Source organism: Bactrocera dorsalis, chromosome 2, assembly GCF_023373825.1.
Source record: "Bactrocera dorsalis isolate Fly_Bdor chromosome 2, ASM2337382v1, whole genome shotgun sequence".
NCBI lineage: Eukaryota > Metazoa > Arthropoda > Insecta > Diptera > Tephritidae > Bactrocera > Bactrocera dorsalis.
Window position 1 is genome coordinate 24,380,182 of NC_064304.1, and position 12,241 is coordinate 24,392,422.

The 12,241-nt window shown below is 39.8% G+C and overlaps 1 protein-coding gene across 1 annotated transcript; it reads right to left on the bottom strand.

Moving 5' to 3' along the window:
- Nucleotides 1-380: 380 nt before the first annotated feature.
- Nucleotides 381-10,678, bottom strand: LOC105231111 (doublesex- and mab-3-related transcription factor A2). Its single transcript, XM_049448407.1, has 5 exons — nt 9,978-10,678; nt 8,689-8,790; nt 6,813-7,158; nt 1,336-2,472; nt 381-965 (listed from the first exon to the last, which is right to left on the bottom strand). Exons 1-4 carry the CDS (start codon nt 10,122-10,124, stop codon nt 1,496-1,498), a joined length of 1,572 nt encoding a protein of 523 aa, XP_049304364.1. The 5' UTR covers nt 10,125-10,678; the 3' UTR covers nt 381-965; nt 1,336-1,495.
- Between the last annotated feature and the right edge of the window lie 1,563 nt (nt 10,679-12,241).

Genomic DNA, 12,241 nt, shown 5'->3' on the forward strand with positions numbered 1-12,241 from the left:
ACCGTTAGACTTATTTCTGTGCGAATATGTAAAGTCTAAAGTCTAGGCGACATTCCCGCTTCGATTCAGACTTTGGAGCAAAACATCACGCGTGTCATTCGTCTGTTATCAGTAGAAATGCTCGAACGAGTCATCGAATATTAGACTCAACAGATGGATCATCTGAGACGTAGTCGCGGCCAAAATTTGAAAGAAATAATCTTCAAAATAAATGCCAAAAATTTTCTTTTGAATCATAATAAATATTATTCATTAGATTTGAAATTTTTGCGGTTTTTCTTTAAAAAAGTAGGGAACCTCGAAATGGGTCACACTATACAGAATAAAATTTATGAAGTTTTAAAATAATAAATACAAACTATTAGACTTTTTTATTAGAATTTTTATTATCTTTTACGTTTTAACACAGTATTTGTATATAGTTTATGGTAGATAATAATTTTGCTTATAACTAAAAGCTACAATTAATTTTATATCTCGTTCACTTCATTTAAATTTTATCGATAGTTTTACGCTATACATTTCGTATGTATACATATATGCCCGTACATACATACATATTGTATATGCGCAAAGACTTTTTAACGACGCACAATTATATTTATTATGTAAATCAATATTTTGTTATTGGTTTAACTAGTGCTTCAAGTTTATCTAGGATACAAAGAACGTTGCTTAAAAGGTAGAACTTAAATATTAAAAGAATATATGTGTAACTGTATATACATACATATATACACATAATATGTATATAGGGTTATGCTAAACTAAATTATATATTTTGCCATAATATATACACATGTATGTATATGTTACGACTTCGTGAATAAAATGCTTACACTTTTGGTTAACACTGGTTAAAATGGATATGCACACACATACATATATACAAGTGTAAATTTGTATGCATGCACTATATATAACGGTTATTCCCTAGTTATGATTTACGTAATTTGAATTTACCACTATTTACAACAGTGGTCGGCATTTCATAGCAAAATTTTGCAAACTAACTTCACACGTACGCTTACGCTCTATCGTTCAGTCGTTGTCGAGCCATCAACGAATTATCATCACGCAAGACCATAGCGCAAAACGAAATATGACCTGCGAGAAATATTTTATGGTTCTAAATGCCTTTGATGCCATGCAATGCTTTTTATGTTCCAAGTCTTTTAAAGATAATAGGGAATATATCCTCAAAAGACAATTTGTTAATTTTCATTATACTATTAATTAATAATTAAAATTGCTTAATTTTAATTCCAATTTCTCACTGGACTACTTTTTTTTCGTGCTCACCAACACAGTGACAGATCCTCTCATGCCGACCACTGATTTACAACGACAACATATATACACGGAATGAAATCACCTCAGCGAAGCGATGTGCAGCAGTGTGAGAGCAGGCCACAGGCGCCTCTCGCACTACACGCTACACATACGGCCTGAACATATTACTCACACCCAATGGGCACTGCTTGCAGCAGCTTTTTCAATCTTGCGAGTCGCCAGCATTGCTGTTGCGATCCATCGACGCGCCGCCATTCGACTCCGCTTGATCGATCACATCGGGCGGCAGCACACCGGGCAAGTACGCGGCGCCCGCATACGGGCCGGCGAGGAAGCGTTTCGCATGCGCCTGCATGAAGGGCGGGTAGCGATGGGTTGGCGAGCCGAACACGGCAGCGGGTGGCACCAGCGGTGAGAAGGCCGACTTGAGCGGGAATGGCGGTGACGGCGGCACGTTCGGTGGTGATGCCGCGACCGATGCAGCGGCAGCCGCTACTGCGGCCGAGGCAAGCGCCTGCGTCATGTCTTCGCCGGAGAGCATAGCCTCCATAGCTTGGAGCACGTCACCGCGATAGCGCGCCAACAACTGTTCGACATCGCTGCGACGACGATTGGGAAAGACGCGTAACAGCACATCGACGGGTGAACGCTGCTGTGGTTGTGCAGCTTGTATTTGTTGCTGCATCATTGCGAGTGGCAGCGCATGCTGCTGTTGCTGCTGCTGTTGTTGGTGTTGTTGCTGCTGATGCGCTGCATGATGTTGATGCTGATGATGTTGTGCGTGCGGTGAATGCTGATTATGTGGATGTACACCGACGCCGGCAGCGGCAGCGGCGGCAGCAGCAGGCATGGCGGCGGCAAGGAACTGCGTGTGATGATAGGGCATGAAACCTTGTGCGGCGCCATTATTGAATGTGCGCAGCAAATGCAAATTATCAGTGGGCGTGTTGGGTGGCGAAGTGGAGTCCTCTTTTTTCAGGCTGAGATTCTCGGGCGTCGCCTCGTCGGGCGCCGAGTCTACATCGAGATCGGATTCCGGCGAGCTGGGCGGTCCGGTGCGCGTGGGCGAAAGATTGCCACTGTCATGATAGTTGCGGGACTTTATGCGCGGACTGCTGGGCGATGACTCAGAACCGGTGTCTTGATCGGTCTCGTTGGAGAGGCGTGCGCGTTTCGAACCTGCGAATGAGTGTAGAAGGAAATGCGATTAAATATGCGGAATTTGCGTGTAGAATGGTAACTAGTGAGATTGTCTTCAGAGCGTTTCAAATTACTGTCAGACATTGCTTTCAATTGATTGTCTAGTTTCTCCTCAAATTACAAAACAATTCGGCCTACGACCCCACTTACAAAAACAAATTTGCATAACTCGTACAAGCACAAATACAGCATCATTTTCTCTCTCAAGAAATACAAAAACAAACAAATTTTAAAATTTTTCTGAACCCATACCAAGCTAACTGCAAACAAGAAACAGACACTTGATACCTCCAAGGTACTCTATGCAAACACTCAAACAAAGAACTTGCTCTCCTTCTTCGCAAAAGAAAGTATCGAATAAAAGTTAGAAAAAATGTAATCACATCAACAGTAAATATTGCAATCAGCACAGGACTGCTAATAGCAAAAAAAAACGCATAAAATTTGCAAAATCTCATCGGTTCTTTATTTGAAACGTTAGATTGGTTCATGACATTTACTTTTTGAAGATAATTTCATTTAAATGTTGACCGCGGCTGCGTCTTAGGTGGTCCATTCGGAAAGTCCAATTTTGGGCAACTTTTTCGAGCATTTCGGCCGGAATAGCCCGAATTTCTTCGGAAATGTTGTCTTCCAAAGCTGGAATAGTTGCTGGCTTATTTCTGTAGACTTTAGACTTGACGTAGCCCCACAAAAAATAGTCTAAAGGCGTTAAATCGCATGATCTTGGTGGCCAACTTACGGGTCCATTTCTTGAGATGAATTGTTGTCCGAAGTTTTCCCTCAAAATGGCCATAGAATCGCGAGCTGTGTGGCATGTAGCGCCATCTTGTTGAAACCACATGTCAACCAAGTTCAGTTCTTCCATTTTTGGCAACAAAAAGTTTGTTAGCATCGAACGATAGCGATCGCCATTCACCGTAACGTTGCGTCCAACAGCATCTTTGAAAAAATACGGTCCAATGATTCCACCAGCGTACAAACCACACCAAACAGTGCATTTTTCGGGATGCATGGGCAGTTCTTGAACGGCTTCTGGTTGCTCTTCACCCCAAATGCGGCAATTTTGCTTATTTACGTAGCCATTCAACCAGAAATGAGCCTCATCGCTGAACAAAACACGCGCGCGAAACACATTTCGAACCGAACACTGATTTTGGTAATAAAATTCAATGATTTGCAAGCGTTGCTCGTTAGTAAGTCTATTCATGATGAAATGTCAAAGCATACTGAGCATCTTGCTCTCCTTCTTCGCAAAAGAAAGTATCGAATAAAAGTTAGAAAAAATGTAATCACATCAACAGTAAATATTGCAATCAGCACAGGACTGCTAATAGCGCATACAAACACATGCACACGCATGCATGCATGAGTGTGAGTAGTGTACCGAACATGGGCAGCTTCAAGGGTAGGCAGGTGTTCGTCGCTTGGAAACGAACCGAGAAGTGGAGAAAATAGCAAATAGTCATTTGATATCTTCTGCATTCGGCTTCAACTTTTTTATTTGCTTTGTTTTGCTTGAATTGTTATTATTTTAGTGACTTGCCGATTGAGTACTATGGCGTTGTAATTTAATTAAGTCCATAAGAGTGTGTTTAATTTGGTTATTGACAGGTGGTGTACAATTTTTTGATTGTACTCCGCCTACTATTTAAATTGTAAGTAATACTCCATTCGTGAAATTTTTAATTTTTCATTTTTAGGTATTCCACAGGGTCTTCTATAAACAAAGCCAATGAGAGCTATTATGTACCTCATACATACATATATGTTATTTGATGGGAATATCAAACATTTTTCTTAGGTTAAACAGTTTGAAACCCCCACTAAACTAATTCGGCTGTATAAACTGACGCTCAGCAGTTTCAAAAGTTCTGCCATGATCGAGAAGAACATCTCCAAAGTATTCGATACCAAACGAGGTTTCAAACAAGGCGCGGGACTTCTTCAATCTACCTCTGGAGAAAATAGTTCGAGCTGCTCAGCTGAATAGAGAAGGTACAATCATCTACAAAAGTGTATAGTTGCTTGCCAGCAATATGATATTGATATCATTGGCCTCAACAACCCCGCCTTTAGTTTTGCTTTCTACAAGTTGAACAAAGAAGCGAAGCAAATGGGTCTGGTAGTGAACGAAGACAAGACGAAATATCTCCTGTCATGAAACAAACAGTCGTCGCACTCGCAACTTGGCTCCCACGTCACTGTTAGAAGTCCTAACTGCGAAGTCGTAGATAACTTCGTCTATCTTGGAATCAGCATTAACACCAGCAACAACGTCCAACGCAGAATAGCTCTTGCCAACAGTTGCTACTTCGGACTAAGTAGTCAATTGAGAAGTAAAGGCCTCACTCGACGAACAAAGACAAAAATTCTACAATTCACTCATCATCCCTGTCCTGATATATGGTGCAGAGGCGTGGACGATAACAACATCTGATGAGTCGGCCTAAGGAGTGTTCGAGAGAAACACTCTGCGAAAGACTTATGGTCCTTTGCGGATTGGCAACGGCGAATACCGCAGTCAATGGAACGATGAGCTGTATGAGATATACATTTGACACAGTTTCAGGAATTAAGAGACAGCGGCTATGTTGGCTAGAACATGTCTACCAAACAGAAAAGAACACTCCAACTTTGAAGGTTTTCGATTCAGTACCCGCCAGTGGAAATAGAGGAAGTGCAAGACCTCCACTCTCTTGGAGAGATTAGGTGAAGAACGACCCAGCTGCCCTTGGTATTTCGAATTGGCGCCTAATAACGAAAAGAAGAAACGACTGGGGCGCTGTTGTTACCTTGACTATAACCGTGTATGCGGTGTCTACGCCAGTAAAGAAGAATAAAAACGATATCTGAACAATGGTTTGTATATTCAGCCCAAAGTGAGTTTAATCGCTGAAAAAAAAATTCTTGTGAAAATCGGAATCGGTGGTTATCTCATTTCGAGCCCATTCACCGAATGTGAGAGCAGCTATATAGTCGTTCGGCTTTAATTATTACACGAGTTGGAATTCGTAAGCTCGCAAACCAAGAACCAAACCAAGATATTTTACTTGTTCTTTATAGTAATCTAAATCTTTGAATGTTAACCGACACTTTTTTAAAATGTTTCGTTAAAGGAATATTTTTGCTCTGTACTGAGGTTCCCTTTAACCCAAGATTGGTTAGTTTTTGGCTTCGAAAAATCTTTCATAAAATGGAAGGACACAGCTCCAATTCTTGCGCGCGTTTGCGGATGGACTCAGTCGGGTTTTCTACATTTCTCTGATCCTAAGTAGTATCAGCGCCGTCAGTGCACGTTTTATGGCGTCTCTGAGGATGTGCGTTATCCACAGAGTAAATGAGGTGCGAAACAGTCCAGGTTGCTTGAATTACCAACTCTTTCTGGACCGATTATTGGAGGAAGGGCGCGACGCGTCGCTCGTACCGATTATTTCGGCGATAAATTTACAGAATCTATAAAAATTGTTTCGAAGTTAGTCTGTTCATCATGAAGTGCAACAAACTGATTATAAGCCAAGGAAGCGCGGTCAAAAAGGTTCCGAAAAATGTATTGCCTCATTAAAAACTACATGCCTGAGAAAACACCCGACTATAGCTGAAAAGGTTAAGTACTCATATCTTCACTGGAAATATGCTAATATCTATTCATCAAAAACTTATAACAGCATGAAAACTACATTTCCGGTTTGCTAATATGTTAACTCACCGAAAACTCTCACAGCGTTAATAGTTAAACAAATAAACACAATTTCGCACTACTTTCGTAAACTGCACAACGAAAATCAACACTCGATCAACTTTTCTCTTAATTTTGTCACTTTTCGCATTTCATGAGCAAATACTCTTTCCAATGCACCCACACACGCACAGTACCAATTGCAACGAAAACCGCCCACGTATACACGCACACACCCACACAACAACGGACAACTTAACCACCCACCCGAGTAAACACTCAACGCATCGTTGCACTTCCGCCAATGCGCTAACGGAGCGCTCAAGCCGCCTTTTGCACATTTTAAACAGACGTTGGTTGTAATTTTTCCGCACTCTTAACGGTGTTCTTGCGCGGAAGTCGCCAAAGTGCGCGCAAACACACTTCAGCGCTTAAGTGCAATAAAACAGCAGCAACACACTGCACCGCATCAGCACAACAACAACAACAGGAAAGCGTCTTAAAATGTGCAACATCTTGCGCCACTCACAACTCCTAACCACCTCCACACACTCACTCACTATGCCCTGCACCTGCTCGTTTTCTTATGCCGAGCTTTGTTGTTTTTCCCCGCTGCTGCTTCATTGCAGCGCACACTCACCTGGACTCTCCACTTCGGTGCTGCGATCCGGCGAATAACCCATCGACAGCCGCTCCGACGAACGCATACGCACATCCGTGTCTGATTCATTGCCGTTATACTGTATGCGCTGACCGCTGCTGGTGTCCAGACCGTCGCTGGGCGGTGACGGTATGCCGGGATGAAAAGCGGCCGCATTGGTCATCGGTGGCGCGGGACTGTGTTGATTTGGTGTGACCACACCGCCGCCTCCGCCACCGCCACCGCCATCCACGCCATTCGACTGGCCAGGCGGCACGTTGGTGTAGAGTAGGCCCAATTCGCGCGCCTCGTTCTCCTCTTGCGCCTGCTGGCGACGCAACGCAACCTACAGCGGAAGCGAAAAAAAGAAAAACGTGTGAGTGTTGTTGTAATTATAGTTTCTTTGACGGTTTTAATTTAGTCTAATAGAGTTTGAAAGTTTTATATACAGAGATTCACACCCATTGGCAGGGCACAGCACGACACGAGACAGCACAACACTGTGGCGAGCAATTAAATGCTTAACACAATTTGAAAAACAGTTATTGGAGTTTAAAAATCTACGTTTTCTGGTTAAAATAGCGTAACTCAGTTTTGAGAAATTTTGAGTATATTAATTAGTTTGTTTATTTTTTACAATTTCTTCATAGAAATCACTATCCTGTAAAGTTCTAACAGCTATATTTAAAGTCTCTTAATTTAATGGTATGGTTTTATATAATTTTCACTAGATCCATTGAACTAATCGAAATATTATCATACCCTGAACAGGGCATATGAAGTTTGCCACGAAATTTATAACATCCGAAAGGTAACTTCAGATATTCTACAAAGAATATGTATAACGTCGAATATCCTACAAATAACTGATTAGCATGACAAGCTGAGTCGATATTGCCTTGTCCGTCTGTATACTATACGCGAATTAGTTCTGCAGTTTTCGAGATATCGACTTGAAATTTTGCGCACATCATTACCTCAACAAGAAGTTGCTCATTTACCGGACGCGACTATATCGGACCACTATAGGGTATAGCTGCCATACAAACTGAACAATCGGAATCAAGTCCTTGTATGGAAAACTTTTTAATTTGCCACGATATCTTAACGAAATTTGGCTTAGATAATAATACTAAGCATTGCCTCGATCTCCCAAGAAATTGTTAAGATTGGACAACTTTATCATATAGCTGTCATACAAACTGAACGATCGGAATCAAGTCGTTGTATGGAAAACTTGTTTATTTGATAATATATCACCACGAAGTTGAGCATGGATTATTATCCGAAGTGCCTCGATAATTTCCGAAAAAATTGTGCAAATCGGACCACTATAGCACACAGCTGTAATGTAAATTGACCGTTGAACATTAAGCTAAATATCTTGTACACCCTTTTACGCTATGAAAAATGCAACTTTGAAGGGTATTACAGTTTCGGTGCCGTCGAAGTTAATGTCTTGCCTTAGTTTTTCCTTTAGTCTAAGTTCCATTAAACAAATAGCGGCGGAGTTCCAATTGTAAATGGAATTTGGTTTCAAATTTTTTAAAACGAATATACATGTTTGTTTTTGTTTACCGGCTGCCAGTTTGCTTACAATTAATATTTTACTTTCGAGCCAGCGTTTTTAACCTTTTTTAATAAAATTATGAAACTTATTTAGTTCATTACTCAAATTTCCCTGCATTGTCTGCTTTTAATGCACTCCGCTGCCGCTGAGTGCGAATTATAATACTACTTTGATTTTTTTTTTGTTTTTGTATTTTTTTTTTTGTTTTTAGTTTTGTTGTTAGATTTCATTTACTTGATAGCAGTTTCTAAAGTATTGTAACGCATCGTTCCGTGCTGTTAGTTGTGAATCGACCTTAATGCGTACCTGTGCGGCCATAACGCGTTGTCGCTCCGCAATCAAAGTGCATTTCGCACAAACACAATCACGCCAACGGCAATAACGCTTGTGTCCTTTGAGGGCGCTCACCTGCAAAATGATAGAGAATTGATTTATGAGTGTTGTTTTTGTTTAAAAGTGATTTTTACAATTGTTTTTTTTTTTTTGGGAATAATAATAGACTTGTAAATAACAGTAGTAATTTATGTAAGACAAAGGTTATAAAAGTGAACTAAATTTATTTATTAATTGTAGTATGATTTTATGTTTTTTAAATAAATTTTAAATTATTTTTTTAGTAGCAGATTATCCGTTATCATTATCAGTAACGAAATAAATAATATCCATTTCCAAATATCCAAAAAAATATCACCTATTTGTACATATGTACATATATATGTATATTATGGGGCACACATAGTGTGAAAGTAAAAAAAAGTCCATATTTATCGATATCTCTAATAAAAAAATTATCGACATCTAATCTATTCCTCATTTGTTTTTTGAGTTTTAACCTTTTAAAGTGTAGCCGCTTAGTGCAATCAGTTCAATGAGCGCCATCAGTTTATTTTTAAAAGAGTTTTTCTCAAAACTACATTTTTCAAAATTGCTTGAGTGAGACATACAAGTATGATCGGATCACTATCACTTTTTCTGCATATTCTGTAGATATACCAAGTTTTTGCTCTGATCTAAAGTCAAATTTCGGCCGCCCAAAAGCGACCAAGCATTTTAGGTAGAATTCCAAAAAAATTTTTAACGCCCTCATTTTTCAATTTTTGATTTTTTTGGCCGCAGTTTATTGCACCAAAAATATCCCCCAGTAGAGAATTTTTTTTTTAAGTTCCATCCACGAAAATTCACTTTAACAGTGGCGCACCTTTTTTCCAAGCCGACGGAGCTCGCTAGTAACTCGGAAAATAATTAAGTTTTTTCTTCAAAAAATGTACCGTATGTTCCTAAAATATATGTATATAAATTTGACAGCCTTGAAAAAAATAAATAAACCACATTTTGTTGCGGTGATTATTTTTTGGCTTCGAAAGTGCGTATCTCAAAGCTAAACCGACTAAATTGTGAATCTCTTTATTTGTATAAGTGAATTAATATATAGAATGTAATATGAATTTGTTTGAAAAATATGTGACAAGCAAACAAGTCTTTCAAGAGCCTACAAATGATACAAAATATTTTTTTTTATTTTTTTATAATATCAATATTTTTAGTTATACAGTTTAAAAAAAAAATCTCATTAAAAAATAACATTAAACACGCACCACGCCATGATTGCGACAGCGCGCACATTTTGGTGTCCGCTGGTAGCGCTCAGAGGCGGCGCGCAGAAAGAAGGCGGGCGGCAAAGCGCCTAAAACTGGATGCTGCGACATTAGATTCTGCATATCCACGCCGGTGGGTAAACTCATGATGTTGCAAGCGACGCTGAAGCAAAGTCAAATTGTAAGGCAAAGGAAATATGCACAGCAATTATTTAGTTAATACACAGCACTTTAAAAAAAAGTTTTTAATAAAACATATTGGCACGAAAGCGTTGAGAAATGTATGAAATGTATATATCTCTCTTTTGCGTTCACTGGCAACACTGCAACATTTTTATTTCATTTTTGTTGCAGCAACACAATAGTTTTTTCTGTTTTTTTATTTAACAAATAAACATATTTGTTTAGTTTTTTTAGTTATAAACACTTAATGTGATGTTTTTGTTGTATTTTTTTGTTTTTTGTGCTCGTGCACAAACCACTGACAGCCCTTTAATAGAATTCCGGTTTGTTGCACTTTGACGCGCTATGCCACCGTTGCGACGTTGTTACACGACGGATACTCAATTGAAACTGAATCAACTTTTCCAAGCACCGACGAAGCCCCCAGTCAATGAGTCCATCAAACAACCAACCAACCAACCAACGCACCAAACAAGCATCAAGCAAGCAAGCGCTGCGCCTTCGCAGGCAACCAGTCAGTCCGCCATTCACACACAGTTACTTTTGACTAAAGGCAAAAGTAATACAATGTGCACATACATACACACATACATACATATAAGCGATAGGTAGGCGTGTGAGTGAGCGAGCGAGCGAGTAAATGTGACGCACGAGGGTTGAAATGGCAACCGCCTGCTCCTACCCTCGCGGCTGCTGCTGTCAACGGAGTTTCTTCTTGGCTGCTACATACAGTGCAACAACCACCGCAACTGTAACAGCAGCAACAACAATGAGCCGCTGCAGCAGCAGTAGCGGCAATCGTCAACATTGAGCAATGGCAATAGCAAAGACCAAACGACAGCAATGCTTGGCAGTGGAGTTGGTGACGGTGACGGCGACGGTGCCGGAGTAGGCTACTGACACAGCTGGCTGGCGGATAGACGGGCGTGTAATTAAAAAAGTTTCCAAATTCGAGTTTTTGGGCACTGTATACAAAGTTGCTCACTCAGTCGGTTGCGCCTCTGCCGCCGACGTGCTCACCTTGTGTTATAATTGCATTTGTGCATATGTATGTATATGTAACTCACGCGTAATGTATACATGGATGTATGTATGTATGTAAATAACTATATATTTACAATTCTGGAAGTATATAATTTAAAGCGCGTTCTTTGTTGTTGTTGCCGCCTATACTCGTCGACATTGGCGTTGCGACTTCTTTTGGTTTTATGTGGGTACGCTACGGTTCCGCCGCAAGACTTTGCTGGTTTTTGGTAATATTGTACCAATAGAAGTTTACTATAGAAAACTAAAATAAAATTCATTAAAAAGCTTGATAATACGGTACAGAGTACAGGTAAGAGAAGAAATCCTTGAGATATTTTCGGGTTCTTGACCTTTTTCGCATAACCTAAAACTTTTTGTGAAAATTCAAATTTTAATTTTTTTTTTTTAATATTTTTTTTGAAAACTCAAATATGCAAGTTTTTAGGTTTCTTTTAAAGAGTTAATAAATCATAATTCGTTTAAATGTAAAGATCATATTTTCGGATATTTTCTTCGGAATAATTTAAGAAATCTTGTCATCCTTTTCCGAGCACTTATGACAGTTGCTACCCTTGCAAGACAGCCCTTTCATTAACGTCACTTTAAACGGGTCTATAAACACTCAATGCCAATTGAAATTCGAATAAGCTCGATATGGATTCGATATAATGAAAATACGAAATTACTTTACACTCAAAATAATCCTCTTTATCAATAAATTCAACATTAAAACCAAAAATAACTTCAAAGAATTACCTCTCCGAATCACAAATGTCTTTTATACCGAATATAATTCTCCAGCAAGTTTCTCATGTGTTTCTGTTACTTCTTGTTCCTCTCTGGGCTTTGTTTTTGTTCGATTTCCGCGAGCTGCTTTCAACTTGAAAATGTATGTACATACCAAGGGCTTGTTGCCCTCCCAGCACCAACACTCAGTCAAATGTGATTGTTCAGCTGGCTGAAGAGAAAAGTAACAGCGACAACAGCAACATTTACTGCATCCTCACGTGTGGTAGTAGTGGTAGCGGCAGCAGCAGCAATTGTGGTAGCCAACC